This window comes from Phaenicophaeus curvirostris, chromosome 14, assembly GCF_032191515.1.
Source record: "Phaenicophaeus curvirostris isolate KB17595 chromosome 14, BPBGC_Pcur_1.0, whole genome shotgun sequence".
Lineage (NCBI taxonomy): Eukaryota > Metazoa > Chordata > Aves > Cuculiformes > Cuculidae > Phaenicophaeus > Phaenicophaeus curvirostris.
The window spans coordinates 10,295,745-10,315,491 of record NC_091405.1 but is presented as its reverse complement, the minus strand read 5'-3'; the positions used below and the strand labels follow the sequence as shown (position 1 = coordinate 10,315,491).

Genomic DNA, 19,747 nt, shown 5'->3' with positions numbered 1-19,747 from the left:
TCTCCACCTGCTCCAAACGGCCCTGATAAGTTGGCTTACTGGGTAACTCCCTGAGTGACACACTGTGTTCCTGTGTTTGTTTTTGAAGAGAGATGACTAATTCCCCTGCTTGGGAGCATGTATGCTGTTCTTTGTACCAAAAGGTAATTATCAGACAGCAGAGATTTGATCAAATCTCCATTGAAAGCAATAGACAGATCCTGCCTATGTGTGTTTGTTCTGCTGAGAGCAATGACAAAATGTGTCCCCAGTACAGATTTTATGAGTCCCCGTTCTGTGGCAGGATGATTTTTTAAAAATCATCCCTAGAGAATAAGCGTGCTATATTTCCTTCTTTGATGTGCTGCCTAGGGACTTCAAAGAAAAACTTAGACAAAAATACACCCTCTTTAAAAATGCTTTGTTTATAAATCCCAGTTACAATTACCAGCTTAATTTTATGTTGACTTTTTGATTACATTAGATTTAATTTTAGATTATATTACTATTTCTTTGACTGTTTTGTCTGTAACATTATAAAGGTGCGTTTCTTATGTAAAATTTACTCCTGGAATAAGTAGTCTAAATACAGTACATAATCTAGCCATATTTCACATGATGATGCTTTCTTATTTGATTCTTTTCAATTGAGTGCCTGTTCCATCACTGCTGGTTCTTGCTGTTTTGAGGAAAGAGGAATGGGTTACGGTAAGTGGTGTGGCTTGCCTGGATTCAAGCATTGTTCAATCTTGTGAAGCAAGATCAGGCTCTCTAATGTAAAATGCATTACTGCTAACACTGTGAAATTCAATTATAATCTTTCTCTTCCAAGAGATATCTTATGAAAAAGCGATGGGGAAAAAGTAAACTGTTGAAAGTTTGAAGGAATGGTAAATTATCATTTTGTTACTGCAGTATTTTCTGTAGTTCTTTTTTTTCTGTCTGTCCTAATCTGTTTTTAAATGCATGGTAGTCAGGTTATTAGACTGTCAACATGTGCATGAGACACATTGGGTATAAAACAATGCTTCAATAATAAATGTGCAAATATAGACTCACAAGTAGCTTTAGAGATTTTGAGATGAAAATTTGATAATCTTCAGCAATGCTAACATTGAGGTGACAAATATTAACCTTTCCACTTGAGTGTGAAGAATGTGTAGTGAAACACTCAGGAGAAAATCCAGAAACAAAACAAAATAGTGGAACTAAAGAACAAGAAATTGTAGGACTTGCCTTCCATTAGGGAACTCTGGCTTTGATTTGGTAGTGAAATTTCTCTGTGTCGTTAAGTTTCAGGATTCTTAGATAAAGTGGTTATCAGCTCTGTATGGGAGAATATTCCCTTCTGGGTGGAGGGAAGCAACTGATGAGCTAAGGTCTGAATTTGTGTTTTGAAAGACTGTTACTCTCCATTCTTTTCCATCTCTTTTGGACTCTTGGGATATGATCAGCTGTGTTACTCCCTTAAGTGCTGGGTATACAGTTTGAGGACAGTTTGAGCAACAACCAGCTAGGATTGTTAGCAAAAGCTCTACCGGCTCAGGCAGAGGCAGCACCTTTACAGACAGTAGAAAACACAGAGGCAGTTAATGTCAAAGAAGTCTTCTGTATGTCTTATGTATTTTGGTAATGGCTTTGGCACTGAAAATAACTGAAATAATGCCACTGCAACATCCATTGAAGCAAGATGTGGCTGTGTCTACACTAGAGCTTTTGTCAGTATGGAAATGTCAGAAAACATTATATTCAGAGCACAAATTGCAAGTATAGACCTGACAAAGTAAATTTTGAACTGTGTGCTCAAGTGTAATGTTTGAAACATATTCCAAATTGGCAAGTTGCAACCAATCATGGAAAAGAGCTAGTGCTTCAAACGCTGACAGAGCCAATGTTGAAATCTGAATAATTGCAACTACATTTTCATAGTAATTTAAATGGAAGAAGCATTGGCAGAAAATCATGAATAATTTACATATAAGAATTTAGCAATCTGTGGTGAATAGAAAAATAAATGGCAAGTCCAATAAATAAATGATTATTCTGAATTATTTGCTCTGATGTTTGCCAAGAAGTGTCTTTTTTGGGGGTTTCTTAAAATGCTGCATTTGAACTCCTGCTTCTTAGGTAAACAGTGTCTTAAAGGAATAGCAGAAATGTAGATATCTGCCAGGGAAAAAAAAAACCTAACAAACTACAAAAAAAACAGTATGAATCCATGACACAGATTGTTTTATGACAGGTGCGTATAAGAAGATTTTATTTTCCATGCAGCAGCTGCAATCGCAAAATATGTAGCCTTAATGAAAAATGTTAGCTGATATATATATAATGATGAGTTATGTGCTGCATCAGTGTTTTAATTAATTCTGTATAAAGTTTTAAGATTTATGGAGGACGTAACATCTGAAAAGAGAAATCCCTAATTCCCTACTCTGCCTTTGAGAATGTGATATTATTTTAATAAGCAAGAAATTAATTTACACAGCATCAGTATTTGTTTTCACATAGAATGGATCTTGGGTCTGTGTAAAAAAGTAATGGAAAAATTGTTTATCTGGTTTGTTGCACACAGTTCTTCAAACAAGATAAAGAACACTAAACAGTTTACTGGTTGGAAGGTGGTGGATTTTTAATGGGGTGATGGTGTTTTTTGCATTTTTTGTAAATCTATTTAATTTCAGTGTTTATTTAAAAATACTGAAATTCTGTTTCTTATGTAATGCTTAAGAAGTATTACCCGTTAACTTAGTGGCAGTAAAGCTTCATAATGCACCTTCTGGACCTGTGAGAACAATTACTTTTTGGCCCAGAAATTATTTTGAATTTGAAAATCTGAGTTTTCTTTACTTTGTGTGGGTTTGGTTTTTATTTTTTTAAACTTACTTAATTTTTTTGTAGTCTTAATAAATTATTCTGTATGACCTGGAGTGTCACTTTTACCAAAAGTTTAGTGCTAGTGTTTTCTTTCTCTGGCAGCTCAACAATAGGAGCACTCATTTTGGATGCAGCTTTTCTGTTGTGTAGAATCCAAAGCTGTCTCAAGGAACGAAATCTCCATCTGTCCTATTCCCTAGAAATTAAAGAGTTCACTCAAACAGTAACACTTTCCTTTTGAATATGTGAATTCTTTTTTCCATTCCTCTCTTAATTGTAATCTTTTATAACATTGTAGAATCTAATAGCTGGTTCTTGATTTTTCTTGCTGGTGTTATTCCATGTTGTATTGTTTGTACTAAATGGAGAAGAACTGGTGCCTACCTGTTAAAAGGCCGGTCCATGTTATATAAATAGTGCCTACCTGGGAATGGGAATAGAGCTATGGTTTTGAAGTTTCTTTGGTGCAATTTTTTCCATTCCTAATAGCAATCAAATACAGTAGGTTAAATTTTCAAATATTAATGTCTAGTTATTGCCCATATTCAACAGTTGGATGCTTACGTTGGTACTACTGAATATTAAATATCTGTTTTTATTCTTAAATATCAACATGAGCATCCCTGTCTAACATTTTCAACACCTGATGTATGTTTCTTCCCTTAAGATAAACTTTCTCAGGTAGTTCCTGCGGCTGTTCCTGATTTCTGTAGGTCATAGTATGCATTTTGAACAGATGAATTTTCAGTACTAGTAGCTAAAACTCATGTCAATGAAAATAAAAAAAAACTATGGCTTCTGTACAAGAAGACAATGAAATAAATGTAACATGCGTCTGCCAACAAAATGCTTTGCTGTTTCACTGGGGCAATCTTTGTAACACCCTCTACTATCAAGTGGTGGTAGTTAACTTTCTGAGCCTATTTTATGAGTGCTGATCAACTATCTTTGCAGTTCTGGATTTCTTCCCAAGCAAGCATTGACTCTTGTGTCAATATGCCTGCTGTTATTCTGAGGTGTGTGCAACTTCCCATGATGTGCTGAGTCAGACCATTACATATGAGCAGTGCTGTACAGACCTATGGATGAAGTTGCACAGTACAATTTATTGTCAGTTGCTGTACAAGAACCTTCTGTGGCAAGATAAAATATCAGCAGAAGAGCTGGTGGAAAACAAGCACGTAAATTGTAAATCATTTAAGAGAAACACTTCCTTGAAGAACCTAGCACATTCGTATTGGTGCTTGTTCAGTCACATGCTCTTAAGTTGTGACCCATGTGGAGCAGCCTGGAGACTGCAAAGACAGGTAAAAATGTGGGTGTATGTAAAGAGTCTGTATTTTCTTTCTTGATTTCTTGTTGTGATTGGCCAAGTAACCAAATTTCACTGTGCCAGGGCTACTGGGCTCTGATTCCTTCTGCAAGGAAGTTTCTCATATGTTGGAATTGTAATGCATCTAAGATAACAATTCTGTATAGGAAATGGGTAGTAAGGCCGTGTTGTTCATGCCAGTTTGGGATTCAAGTCTCTGTCTTTAACCTAGTCTTTCTGTGGAAGCTTCTATGATGAAGAATGCACTCCTAGACTTTTCTCTGGGAGAACTTCAAAACATAAAGTGGACATCTATTTGGGTTGTAATAAAATCTGGTTTTCTTTAGACTTCACCTTTGCCAAGGACATTTTAATAGAGGGGTTTGCAAAACAAATGTCTTGTAGGTCATGATTAAGACTGCTTTCCTAAAATAATAGGAGATGAACAACTCTGAAATATTCTGGCAACACCGCACCTGTGTAAGTCTACATTGAAATACAGGAGCAGGCATTGCTTATGCAATAATATGTATCCTCAGATTCAAGACAGAGGGAGTTTAGAATAATAGCATATTTATGCAAAACAGTGAGGGGAGAGAAAAGGGGAGGGAGGGAGTAAAAATTGTCTAGCAGGCTGAATGCACAAAGCCTTTGGTACTTGAAAACTAATTTTATTTTTAGTTAATATTCATTGATGCAAGTTCTTGTCTATTGTTAAATGATTCTAGTGAATAATTGCAGCCATCACTTTGAAATGTTTAAGACAAGTATAGAGTTGTAAACCCAATCTTTTGTACTGGAATCATCACCAAAGTTGCATTGTGAAAACTATGTTGACATTACCATTTGATCATATTCTTGGAGTCTGTAGGGCTCTCGGCATGTTCTCAGAAATTGCTTCTGTGCATTGTATTTACACGCATTATGTAACTGCTCTTGTTTTCATGGGAACCGTAAGAAAGTGTGCGGCGTTTCTGTATTCTCATTTCCTCAGAATATGTCAACTTTTGAATGTGACCCGTCTGTTGATGAGTGAATGGCAACTGTTTATTCCAGAATAAAGCATGTGCTAAAATGCAAACATACAGCCTACAGAAACACTGATCTAAGTTTAATTAGCTGTAGAGTTCACTTAAACTTCAACTACTAAGTTAACTCACTAGTCAGTGGAGTTTATAATATATTTCTTGCTAGATGCTTGCTAGACAGGGGAGCTGATGATATTATATTTGTTGCTAGGTGATGAGTTCTGATAACCTTTCTTTTCCTAAATTTATAAATGTCTCATATGCACTTTCTGATATAGCATAATTCTTTGTTTACACCTCAGTTCCTGGATAGAACTACTATGAAGTGGCTAAACAGCTATATGTATAAATATACGGCATCTTGGCAAGTCACGTTTACCAAATGAATTCTCAGTTTTCCATGACTGTAGCCATTAGTGAAGTGCAACACAAAGGAGGTTTATCGTTGTACAGAAGGATGGTGTTTTATTTGTCACAAGAGACTAATGCTTTGGAAGGGGTCATGAGCTGGAAAAATGTACAGATTTAGTGGTTTTATTTTTAATGGGTTTTAAACCAGGAAGAAAGTAAAGATTGACTGATTATTATCTTACCTTTTTAAACTTCATAAGCATTGTAATCATTATGGTTATTCTAACGTGAAACAAGAGGCAGTTATTTCAACAGATATGCTAAGGTTTCTGCATTCTAATACTGCAAAGTCAGATGATAGTGTAGGAACTCTATATCACTAATCCTCAGTGCAGTCATCAGAGCATTTGCAATTAAGGGTATCTGTACCAAGTCCTAAGGAAAGAGAAGGGAAGATGAGAACGCGTGCTTTTTTCATCTATTTGACTTGGAAAAATGAAAGTAACTATTAGATTTTTAAAAATAAATGAAACGAGTGTATGTAGATCTGCCACCTGATGAACAGCAAACTTTATTGTGTTGGTGACCAAGATGGTACATGGAATTCCCATAGTTTTAGGAATAACTGTAATTTAATACCTTTAAGAGAGTACTTGGTGATGACATTCTAGTTATATATTGGTTACCAAGTCAATATTGTAATTACCATGTGGTGAGCCAACATCTTGTGTGATCTGTCTCCAGAGTGATCAGCATATGAAAATAAATGACCCTAATAAGAAAAAAATAGAAATAATACGTAACTGTGTTACTATAAAGATATTATGCACTAGTGATTTTCTGGTGTCTTTAATGTCCACAAAAAGGTGATCTGTTTTAATTTTTCTTGTAATGCTTTTTTTTTTTCTCTATAAACAGTCCCTATTGTAGGTGTTCATATCCAGCATGTTAGCTTAGATAGCTTTTCATTGTACTCTTCCGTTGACTATGGAGTTTAATACAAGGAAAAATTCTATTTATTGGTTGCAGATTTCTGCAGAATCTGTCAGTTATTAGCCTGATCCATATTCCTGACAGAAACTGACAGAAAGGCTTGGAATTAAACACTGCATTGATCTCAACCTTACCTTCTGGTGGTTGCATTGATGCAAACTATAGGCTGATAGTGTTATGTACACAGTGTTAAATGAAAGTGGATAATCAACTTTTGGAAAACAGTAAGCAGCCAAATGGCATTATCAGCTATCATGTATATTTAAAATGTAGATTTACTTAAGTAGTTCACAAAATTTTTTGATGTCATCTTCTTTGTATACAATGCTACATGTTTGTATGTGAGCATGCATAGCAATGTCACCTGTTTAGGTAACAAGTGTGAATAGCAGTGTCACCTGGCTTGTGAAACAATCACTAGTAGGCTGCACTTGTTGCCTGGTTGGGTTTTTTCGTTGTTTCTTAGTTATTAAAAAAGAGGCAGCAACACCAGTAGCCTGATGTTCTTTCCTTGGTTTATCTATGTAAACAAATTTCAGGTTACTTATAAATGATCCTGACTGACAGAATATACTTTCCCTCGGGTCAGTCCTTTTGTGGAAGATGCCAAAGCCCGTCTTTCTTTAAAGTATAAAAGCCTGTGTTTGACGTGAATAGAAACTGTTCTGGGAATGACTGTGCAGAGCAAGATTACATGGTACCATTTTAATTGTATTGTTCTCAGCAGTGCTACTTGTCTGATCTTAGTGTGAGAGTCAAAATTTAGACCAAGGTTATTTGGTTCTCTAACTGTTAGTCAAGCATGAGGGTGATGATAAGTTGAGCAAGCTTAGAATCCAGCAGGGGTTTGAGAGGTGGATTTCCTCATTAATCTCAGAAATTTAGTGCTTTAGCAGGCTGCAGTTAAGCAGTTGATTTTCCATGCTTTATAAAATTATCTGTGTTTTGGAATTGGCTTGATACTTGGGTAAAACAGAAGTTCTACTATGAACTATTATAATTTTACAGATTTGAATGCAATTTAGTTTTTTGAAAGAATTCTGAAAAGTTATTCATAAATGGTATCCAAGGGATATGTTTTAATAACCAAATTTTTAGTCTGAGGTCTGAAAGGGGATGTAGGTCTGTTTTTTGTGCATTTATTGGATAGACCTGGAAAAATCAAATTTCTTCTAGTGACTCTTAAAAAAAGGTTGAGGAAATTCACTTGAGAAAATTTGGTAAAACTCACAAAGAGAAATTGTTATTTCTCTGCAAGGTTCATTGATGGAAAAGATGAGAAGGCAAAAGGTTTCCCCTGGAAACAAAACCACCTCGGTTTCAGTTTTTCATTGGGAAAGTTGAATACTCTACTGAATAAATGGTTTGCACATATTTTCAGGCATGGCATTACTCATTCAGCAGCTGGGAAAATAGGCCAGCAACCTACAGTATCCATTTTGAAAGGAAAATATTACACAGTGGATTTATTACTCACTCTCATTTCCTTTTATGCATTGTAAACGATGCGTCATTCTCTATTTCTGAAAGAACCTCCTACCACCAAGTGCTATTTGGAAATTGGTTGCACATGGCACAAGCTGGAAGCTTTATTCATGGGGAAATCTTTTAGGAAATATCATCATATATCAAGAAAGACTTTTATAATTATTATGTTTTCAGAAGAAGGGCAGATGTCCACGTGCTTGGGTTGTTTTTAACATTTTCTAGAATGTGATGACCAATAGTTTTGCTGATTATCAAAGTGTTGAGCTTAGGAAGCACTCTGTGCAACTCACTGTTGATTTACAGATTAGTTGTGATTTCATACTGACGGTCAAACCAAGGCTCAAGATTGAGAAGATAGGGACAATATTGCCTCTGCACAGTATCTACTGGTAGTGTGTAAAAAGCACTTTGTATTTGATAGCTTATTTAATGAAAGCTCCTACGCTTTGAGATCTTGTTGCAACATACTGCTGGAGCAAGAGAGGGATACCAAGAAGTAATTTTTCTTCCACCTCTGAAAAAAACTCAAGTGTACAGGAGTGTGAGCGACTACCATGGATTTGGTAATAAAGATTTTTTTTCCTGCAGTAATTCTTTTTTTCTATCCTCGAATTACTGTATTTCTACTTCTTACTGATGGAATGAGCAAAGTATCCATTCCTCCAGTGAGGCCTGATATTTCATTTCTATCATTTAGTAAGCATTCTTGCTAATGACCCAAACTTCAGGCAAATTTAAATGTGTGCATAATTTAGTGAATCTCCTATTCATCTAATAATAGAACAAAATTTCACTTAAATTAACTTAAGACTCGCAGAAAATGGGTCTTAGTTGAGTGTTGACAGAAGCTTGTGCCACTAAAAAAAAATAATTAAAAAGGGGAAACAAGAAGTTATGACAGATCACATTAAGAAATGACAGATCACTGTAATTATAAGAAACCGACCTTGAAAACAAACAGTTTTAATTGTGAACTTGAGGGAAAAAATCCCCATGACCTGCGGCTAATTGTCTAGTTAACTGAAATCCCTTACTAAATAAATTTGTGGCTTTGCAGATATTTTAAAAACATGCTGGCATAAATAAGGTACTTTCTGTGCTGGTTGCACACTACTTGTTTTTTGTGAGTGATTGCTTGTTGTTACTTTCTGACGTCTGCTGGCAACAATTTATTTATGTAGTTAAAGCTCCTGGGACGCTGTTTCTTTTGCTGAATACAACCTCAAGGGATTAATTTTCAATAAATTACATATATCAAGAAATTTGATTTGGGTAGCACTTAACAGTGACTGCTCAAAGATCAGATGTGTGCTCATGCAGAAGCCAAGAAAATTCATGGTCAATAGTGCACTGCCTCTTGATGGTTTATTCAGCCAACATTCAGAGGAAATTATCCATCATGTCCCACTGGAAGGTATTGTACCAACTCAGACTTCTGTCCCATCTTCCTCCAGCATAGGATACAATTAATTTCACATTGACAAACTTCTCGCAGTGATGTGTTGAGCCACAACATATTGAATACATTTGAATTTATTTGATTCTGTCTGCTTGTGTCTCAGATTCAGACAGTGAAGATTTTGTAAGGCTCTAAAGTTAAATGAGACGATGGGCAGCAAAATGATGTGTGAAGGTATCACATAATGTGAACTGGTGAAGTCTGCTGGAGGAAGGAGGGAATGCCTTCAATTTTGGATTTAGTGTTTGTATTTTCCTGTAATTTCAAGCAACCAGAGACCACTGATGGAGCCCTATGGGTAGAATAAATTTGCTGAAGTACATGAGATGGCATTGAGGGATCTTTCTTTCCAGGAGAAAGGAAAGAGGGAGCATGGTGGAAAAGGTAAGAAGAAGCTGTGCTGAAAAAGGCAGGAATCCTAGGAGTTTGGTTGCTCACATAGTACTCTGAAAATACTCACTGGAAACTCAAGCAGCAACCCTAGTTTTGCAGGGCTAATAAATTTTTACTTCAGAGTGGGGGTTATACAAGTTGCAGTGCTTCTGGTTTTAGGGCAGGGTTCTACAGCTCTAGCTAGGATAGCAGATGCCATGTTCATATCTGGCCAAGTTGCAGTGTGATATCCAAGGAGAAGAGAGGCAGAGCTCTGTGAGATGTGCAAGGGTGCCAGAGTACAGTGTTGGGTACAGCGAAAGGTGAAGAGAGAACATGGAACACTGCTAATATGTGTCTTCAGGAGGGAGGGAGCCACTCAGTCTGGAATCGCTGGTCATACCCATTACACAAAGGCAGAGTTAGCCTTCAGGCCAATATCACTTATGGCTCATGCGAAGTGCACTATAGAATTTGAATTCTAAGCAATTTTTACAGCTCTATAAGTACTATTGGTGGTAGCCAGGTAATGCAGGAAAAGGGACCAGTGTGATTCTTCAAGTGAAAGTGTCCCACCGCTTATTGACTGCAGCTGGTTTCTGGATGAAATGCCTCATCTTTCTTGATCTATGGGAAGCTTATTTGCTATCTGTGATATATTCTTGCTATGCATTTTGACAGCGTGGGAAAAAACCGTGACTATTAATAGGCACCATTTATACTGTGGAAAGGGCATTCTCTAAAGGGCAGATACATACACCCTAGTGCCTGCTGGATGAACGTTGGCCTAATTTTTGCATTTTAACAGGGCTATGTACAAATGTGGTCATCACACCAATTGTGTGTGGATGTTTGACAGTTTATATAATCATTTTTTGTAGAGAATGTGTGTGCCATGATAAATTCTGTTGTTTAGTACTAGTTCTTCCAAAGAAGTTGAATGTATAACAGATTTCTATCTGCTTGTATTAAGCAATTCTTGTTATATTTTGATGAACTGTGGATCCTGCTTCCTCAGTTTCTGATTGTCTGGATGCTAAATAAGTTGTCATTATAATTTACTTCAAGGGCACACAAAGAATTTAATACATAGACACAAGAGAATTGTAAACATGCAGTGGGACATAATAATCTACTATTGCTCGTTAGACTTCTTCAAAAAGAAATGAACATTCTGTAGCAATTCTACTGCTGAAAGCCAGAATTTAGCACCAAACTGTTTAAAAATACCATCAAAAAGACTTTCATTAGAGTAAATTAATTTTCTTAAATGTTCAATACTTTTTTTCTATCTTAAAGAAATCATTTAGTTGTGCTTGTAGCTTTCCTAATGCCCAAATCCATTATTTATATATCTATATGTTAACTATGAAGTAATAATAACCTTATACCTTAAGGAACAGCCTGTAAGCTTTGGCTGTTGATAGTGTCTTGTCTGCACTTCAGTCTGCTCCCAAAAGTGCCATGGGGAAGCATTGCTCTCTTTCTGTTCTTCTTCCTACTGCTGTTCAAATACTCTTGCAGAAAAACTGCAGAAGTAAACACACTGTAGGCTACCTGCTGGAACCCATGTCCAAATCATGATTTTGAAGGCATCTCAAAGGAAGGAAGAGAAACTGTCTCTCCTAGCTGACAGTATTGTTGGCTTGAAAAGCAGGATATCTTTCGTTTCTCGTCTGCCTTTGTCATTAGTTGTAATGGTTTCCTCTTTTTTCTTGGATGGATTTAGGTTGTCCGGATGTGTTGGTTGTAAGCTGAATTTCATCCTCTCTGCGTTGATAGGATAATTCAGCTCTTGAAGATCCACAACACTTTGCATTTCTATTAGTTTTTGTTGAGCTACTGTGTGACACCCTGTACCGGAGTCAGGAATTCAACAGTGCAGCAAATGCCATCACGTGGTGGCCAGTTACCATCTCCTTAGTTATTTGCCTGCTGTTTTCTGTCAGTATCAGTTTTGTTGCTAACAAGAGCTTTGCTAGGTCATGATACTTGATGAATTTTTATGTACAACAACAGCACTCAGAAGCATTTCTGTTTGCTTCAACCTTCACTTTTCTCTCTCTGTAGCTAATGAAGCTCAGCTTTCCCATTTTCTAACTTCTGTATTTTGCTAATATCATTGAGCAGGAAGGACTCCTTAGCAGAACTGAGGAATCCCTGCTGGGCTGGAAATTTAAGTTGCTTTTGTGCAGCTGTAATGTACTCCTCTTGCATCTCTAGACCTCTCATAGGTAAAGCTCCGACTTGCGATTTCAATATGATCTAAAGTTACTTGTTAAAAAGAATAAAAAAGACAATATTGCTTGGTGCTGCAATTCCCACTGATTTGAACTAGACTAGGTTATATTTATAAAGAGGATACTAACCTTCATTGATAGAGTAATTAATTTGTGTGTGTGTTTGTATTTTCAATGTGAAATTTCCTCAGTAAGGAGCCATTTTGTTGCTAGCTATCATTACCTAACATAAAAATATGAATGCAGAGTTTCTGTGTGCTTATAGATAAATATGTATATTTAATTATTCAGTATACCTCTGCAGAGATTTTTGTTAAAGACAAAATTGAGGATTCTGTATTTCTATTCAAAACAAATTAAACTTATGAGAATTAAACTAAAAAAATATTACTTTTTAAGAGGAATATATGGGCCTAATTTATGCTTTTGAATATAAGAAATCCATTTCAGTTTGCTTTCTTTCCACATCATTTAGGAGAAATCCAACTGCTAACCTTACAGTGTTGTAAAATGATACTCTTTAAAACATCTGTGGTTCATTATCATAAATATCACAGTTGTGTAGAAACCTCCCATATGTGGCATATCATAACAGCGAGAATAGGATGCACTGAAATGATGAATCCCAGGAATGTGAGATTTCTTGCTGAGATGCAAAGGGTAACATTTCCAATTGTGACTTCATTTTGCTATTGTTACAGTAACAGACTTGGGATCTTGCACAAGAATCCATTTTTCAACAGGTTCTTTGATGATAAGAAGCTCAAAGTAATCAATTAAAGCCTTGGGATGTGTGCAGGTGTTACCAATAGTGAATATTACTTGGTGGGCAAAATATTCTGTACAATTCACATGTGAGAAGGAGTTAAAGTCTAGTATAGGAGGCTGAGAAATGAACAGAGTGTGATGAGTGACATGCTTGTTGTTTTTCATTGGGAGATGCTTGGCAGTATTTTCACTTTGCTTGCATAGAGTTTTGGAGCCTGTCTCATACCATATGGCATATTAAGTACAATAAAGATGTTCATTTGGCAGCTGGAGCATGACTAGCAACATCAAGAGAGTCATATATGCATCAATAAATGAAGAACTTCACCTCCATGTAAATAAATACTAGATCATTGTTTTAATTGCTCATTGAGTTCTTGACACAATCACTAGTCATGTCTGGTGTAGCACTGCCAAAGTTTTAGTTTAAGCCTATGGCTGAAGAGTTACTATTATTAACTTTCTGCGCTTCTGTAGCACGTTAAGCACCAAACAGGAATCATTTTGTTGCAAGGGCTGTATAGACACGCAATGGACAAGTGGTCTTTGCTCTGAAGACTTTTCAATCTCCTTAAGCTCTAAGACAAAATGAGTATTTGGAAGGACATCGGTGTTTTAGTGTGTGTGGCCACTCTCATCAGGCTTCTATTCATTCAATCTGTTATGACGCAGCTGGATAGTATGAATAATGAAAGCCACAAGATGGATAACTGACATAACACGTCATCTCCATCACAGATGCATTAACATCATAAACACCATCATATACCATGAAGGTCAGATGTCACGATGGTTGCCAAGCAGCAAAGTGTTACATATTGGGAGGCCACCTTTTCATTCTAGGCAGACTGCCAGATAGTTTGGTCTCTTCTTTCCATGAATGTTTGCAGACCCCTTAGAGCATACGCTATCCATCCAACTGACATAGATTTTGGTAACTGTGGGTTTTTTGTTTGTTTGTTTGGGTTTTGCTATCTGGGGATTGTTTAAATAAGAAGATAAAATAAAAAGACCTTATTGGAATTACTCTTTGTAATAGATATTTTATTTCTGAAAAGAGACATCCATGCCACCTTCTTGAAACTGGGCACTTTTGCTTGTTCAGAAAACTTCTTGGTGGAAAACTCTGAGCTGTTTTCTTGCATATGCTTGTTCATCTTTTATTCAGAAGCTCCATGCCTGGTTTCCTTCAGTCTTGGGAGAGATTTCAGTGTCCAGGATTCAGCTTGATGAATAAGATGTGTAGCAAGATACAGTGGTTAGTTCACTGCATTTTTGTAGTTTTCTTGAATGTACTCCATGTATATAGGCCTAATGTAAACCTGGAAGGACAAGGACATTAATTAGTTGATCACTCCTTATAGCTTTTGCAGGCTTTTTGTACAAAGCAAGTTTTCTTGTTACAGCCTTTCAATATTCGAAGGAGGTTTCTAGAAATATGGGGCAGAATTTAGCAGGACGTGTTGCAATGGGACAAGGGAGAATGGTTTTAAACTAAAAAATGGTAGATTTAAACTAGATATAAAGAAGACTTTTTTTTTTTTTTTTACAATAAGGGTGTTTAAAACACTGGCACAGAGTGCCCAGAGAAGTGGTAGGTGCCCGACCCCTAGAAACATTGAAGGTCAGGTTGGACAGGGCTCTGAGCAATGTAATCTAGTTTAAATGTCCCTGCTCACTACAGGGGGTTGGACTAAATGGTCTTTAAAGGTCCCTTCCAACCCAAACAATTCTATGATTCTTCACCAGAGAATAGGAACTAAAAATTTTATTTGCCCTTTATTTAATGGACTATGCTTTTTTACAGTGTCAGCAATGTGTAGTTTTGTTTAAGTGATAGAAGCAATGCCACAGGTGGGAAATCTTAGTAAACTTCTGAAGCCTGAACTCCTCAGATCTCTCTTGAGTGTCTGGCAGGGAAGAAAAGTATGGTCAGTGCCAGAGCCAGCTCCTCAGGCTATGCAGCTGCTACTGGAGCCTGTCACAGGTAGTTCAAGAGCTGTAAATGTGGGGTATCTGCCTTGTCTTTTCCACAGAAGCCACATGAGCTTAAGGAAGTGAATGTTCCTACTGTGGGGCATCATGAGAATGACTGGAAAAGCAACGCAATCATGTGTGATGTTCCCTGGTCATACCAGTCTGAGAGGAATCATCATTCTAAAAAAGTTTGCATTTGCTCCCAGCTTCAGACTAGGGATTTTATCTAAGACTACTGTTCTCTTCAACTGTCTTTACAACTGGCTTCAGCTTCATCTCTTGTGACCCTTGGTCCAAAAAATCTTTAGGGTTCTTTATCCTCACAATCGCTTCATCTCATTCTACTCACTTCTAATTTCTCTCCTACATATCAGTACTTCTTAGAGTCTTTTCATTTTCTTTTCCTTTCCTTGCTATTAACCTCATCAAATCCTATTGTTTCTGTGGTAGAATTGGGAATTGAAAGCATTGGTGCTTTTGGATGAGGTATGGCAGCAAGAAAACAGTTTCTCCACTTTCAAACTAGTCTGCTTTCAGCACTTGTTGGAGAAAGTTTCAGGGTTTCATAAAGCAAGATCAATGGATGAGCAAAATAGAGAAAGTTAAAAACTGTCAAATTCGTAACTCCAAGGGAATGTAGAATATAGATCCAAGTACTTTCTGATTCCATGTGTTGAATCTGCATGTGGTCTTTGAATTTCTGCAGTGCATGCAGATGGCAACAATGCAGGAATCTCAAGGTCTGTGAATACTAAGCAGAGAGGTGAGAGAAGTGTATTCCCAGCCAGCTTCACCCCTCTTTTTGAACCGCAACACAGTGTGACCTGTAGTGTTTGGCTGGGAGACGCTGTAGCTCTAAATTATGACATTTGTTTTGAAGTGATTACTTTATCATAGTTGTTAGGCCTTTATTTTATTTTTTATTCCTGATACAATTGATTTCTCTGAGTGATGCTATTTTTTTCCTATTGTAAGCTGCTAATAGACAGTTAATCACCAGCAGACTTTGGCAGCCGGAAGGACATATATATTCAGTATAGAAAGGCAACTTCCTAAGACCCTATTTGATTGTTTTGGGTTTTTTAAAGGGAGGAAAAGAATAAGTTAAAAGAGAATTCACTCATGATTCATCAAGGCTGCAATCTATATAGTGATTAGTACAGAGAATTTCAACTTCACACATTCGTGGTGACAGGGAAATTTTATCTTTTTTGTGAGTTGATAGCTTTAGGAGATTGCAGTGAATCTGTTGAAATGCCTGTCATATCACCAATATAATTTGCAATGGATGGTTTTACACCAGGGAGGCCTTGTTAACAGAGAGCTTTCCATTAAAATCCTACCGTGAGCACAAGACCCTTTCTGCGAGCAGTTGCTGGCCTTGGAGAGCAGCAGCCGCAGCTCGGGGCCGTGTGGACACCAGCATGGTTTGAGTACTGCAAAATTGTTTTAAACTGCTGCTGCTCCCCAGTACTGGGTTTCCCCCCTCCCTGTTTCTACTGCAGAAACATAAGACAGTGCAAGCAGGGGTCTGTGACATGACAAACTGAGATAGGCTTGTCTGGAGGAACTGGAGTATCTGAGGGGAAAAGAGCTTTTTCTTTTTTATTTATAATCCTTCTTGCTTTAAGCAAAATTCAATGAAATGGTAAATAGGCTGATGAAATTCTGGTATGTTATCCCACTGTGAATCCAAGGATAGTTCTCCTGCCCTCAAGTAAAGCCGAGTAAATGGGAACAGCTTTTAGTTAAAAATACGTAAGAAAGTCTAAAACTTGCGCAGAAGCAGATTTTTCTGGTGCTGGGATAATTTTTATGCAAGAAACTGTAGTGACGGGAGAGACTGGACTCTCAGTAAGAGATTTCACAGGATCAGAACTTTGTTCTTTTAAAATCCCACCTCAGGCTCCTAATGCCTTTGCCAATGCACAGGGCGTGCGGGTGCTGGCATCGGGGACTGCAGGGCTTCCGTGATGAGAGGCTGGGCTGCCTAGGGTTGGACACAGCTGGTTCCAGGCTGTTTCAGATGATTCCAGGTGGTTCTGCAGTGACCCCACCACAGGGCACAGCTGAGCCCCTTGGTGAAACTGGTGGAGCCTTTATGGAAGGGTGTTTAAGTAAGAGGTAAAATGCTGCCTGGGAATGAGGAGTGATGGGAAAGAAGTGTAAGACAGCAGTGTGAACCCCAGGAATGGAACAAGAGGAAGGGCTTCAGGAGCCAGGGGAGCGATTCCCTGTAGCTCCTGGACAACCCCACACAGGAGATGGATGTCCTGAAGGAAGCTGCAGGCCGTGGAGGAGATTCAGGCTGGAGTGTGGGAAAAGTGTGAGGAGGAAGGAGCTGCAGAGAGGAGCCATTGGGTACTGAGTATAATGCCCTGTTCCTCATCCATCTGTGCCACCTGGGAGAGGAGGCAGGGATGAAGAAGTGAAGCTGAGCATTGGGAAAGAAGGTGGGAAGTGAGGAGACACACTGTGGTTTTAATTTTATCTTTTTCTCACTATGCAAATCTATTTTAATTGGTAATAAATTAATCTTCCTCAAGCCAAGTCTGTTTGGCCTGAGATGGTAATTGGTGAGCTCACTGTCTTTATCTTGACCCGTGAGCTTTTTCATCTGATTTTCTTCCCCGGTCCTGTTGAGGTTGGGAGTGGGAAGAACAGCTGGATGGGTGCCTGGGAGTAGCCCAAGGTCAACCCACTGCTGTTGATTTGGCAGATAGTGCCACACATCTCACCTTCTGTGCATTATTCTGAATTTTTGTCATTTGAGGTTTTTTTTTTTCGCTCTTGGTTTATTTTTTAATGTAAGCTTTCTCATCAATTTTTATGGTAAGATGAAGTTGCGTTTAAATTCTGTAACGAGCAACAGTTCTTCCCAGTGGTGGTTCTACTCTGGGATTCAATCCCAGTAGATGCCTAGAGAGGAAGAATCTCCACAAGGTCTTCTGGTAGCCCTTTCTGCAAGTTGGTGTGTCTGTAAATAGATGCAAAATATGCTGAAGAGGATTCTGTGTAACTTGTCAGGAGAGCTGTGAAGCTATTCAGGATGAGATTTTGTCTGTCTTAAGAATAGTTATAGATGTTACATAGTCAGAAAAAGCTTAGATATTGTCAGGCTATGAGAGAACCTGTGAGAATTATTTTTTTTCCCATTTAAAACAGTGACTGCATAAGACAAGTGTATACGGTGCATTTAAACAGTTATAGGAAGTGCTTTATTTTTAGGAAAACTCTGATCCTCTGAATATGCATCCCTGTCTGTATCCATTTCTAAAACATGATGCGGTTTTTAAAGATCCAGTAGAAATGAAATGTAAAATAGCATGCTGGTAAAGGGAAAAATGGACAGCAGCAGTAACTCAAAAAGCAGGTAGAGAATGTAGAAGTGATTGATTGCTAAAAAAGCTCCATGTGCAAATATATTGTTCATACATGTCAAAGCCTGAAAAGATTACTTAGCAATTAAAATTTTGTTGAGAAGACCTTTTCATCATAAAGCTGGTAGCTGCATCACTAATGTTTTTTCCAGTATTTTATGGAAAGTGATTCTACCAGACTTATAGGAGGATCCTGAGGCAAAGTCTCAAGCCTCTGTAGTTTAGAGACATTTTTCTCTTTATGCCAGCCTTCCTAAATATTTTCGATCTTCCATGTAAAGTGAAACAGGATTATTGACAGCTATTGTTTAATTAAAGTTCTCATCGTCCTCAGCTACACTGATGGTGCAGCTCATTCACTATGTCACTATCCTGGTAGCCAGTAAGAAATATTATAGTTCCTTTTTCTTCTGTTATGTAACACTTTTTGCGCTAGATTATGAAGTTGAATATTCTGTAACTAACTGATTCCAAGCATAAAGATTTACTCGATATCTGAAACCATTTTGCAAGGACAAGAGCATTTAGAGATCCCAGGTTACAATAAGGAGGATAACAAGGTCTCTACTACTACAAAAACTGCCAGATTCGTAGAACTAGGCTTGCATATGATTTGAGTGATCGCACAATGTTCATGTCCAAAGTGGTTTGTTTATTTCCTACATCCTCAACTAGCATAGTCAAAACCTCTTCATCCTGAAAGTGCGCAATCACAAGATTTGTCTATGAATTATATTTACACAAACATAAAATTTCTTTGAAAGGTTTTCCCCTTAACCTGGGGCTTTTCTTCCCGAAATCTGTAGACAAGATGATAGCATAAAAATATTTGAAGTCTATGTTCCAAAGTGGATACTTATAACTATGGTTTTTTTTCTTTCCCCTCCCCCAGTGGAATTTGATGACTGCAAAGGGAATAACAAATTGAACTTCGAAGTTTCTAACCCAGACTTTAAAGTGGAACGTGATGGGTCTCTAGTTGCACTAAAGAATATATCAGAAGCTGGCAGAGCCTTGTTTGTCCACGCACGGTCTGAGCATGCTGAGGATATGGCACAAATTATGATTGTTGGAGCACATGAAAAGCATGGTGCATTAAAGGTAAGATAAATACAAAAGAATAAAAGAAAGTGCTGATAGACATTGACATATGCCATCTAGGACTGTGAGCAGTTTTAATGTTTTAGCAGAAATGAAAATCTGTCTTCAACCCAGATATTTCTGTAACATTTTAGCACTTAGTTCAATTTAAAATACAAATTTTCCAGGTTTTGAAACATGTATTACATCTTCAGGTACAAAAGCTGAATATTCACAAAGAATTAATTCAAATAAAAGAGCTCAAGTGTCAAAATAACCTGTTTTTCTAGTGTTTGTTATGCCAAATTACCACAGTTTGGCCATAACCAAATGGAAAATCATAGTCTAAATGTGTAATTCAGAATTTATAGATCCTTCATGTTCACTTGAAGTCTAAGTGTAAGGGAATTAATTCTATGCTGTGGAATTTAATTTTTTATATA

General features: G+C 37.4%; 1 protein-coding gene across 2 annotated transcripts in view; it reads left to right on the top strand.

The window, feature by feature from the left end:
• The window catches only part of CDH13 (cadherin 13), a 447,506-nt gene that overhangs the window by 139,651 nt on the left and 288,108 nt on the right, over positions 1-19,747 (top strand). For both annotated transcript variants that reach the window (XM_069868789.1, XM_069868788.1), the window contains exon 3: positions 19,117-19,325. In XM_069868789.1, the coding sequence (XP_069724890.1) occupies positions 19,117-19,325 (209 nt within the window). The remainder of the gene's footprint in view (positions 1-19,116; positions 19,326-19,747) is intronic.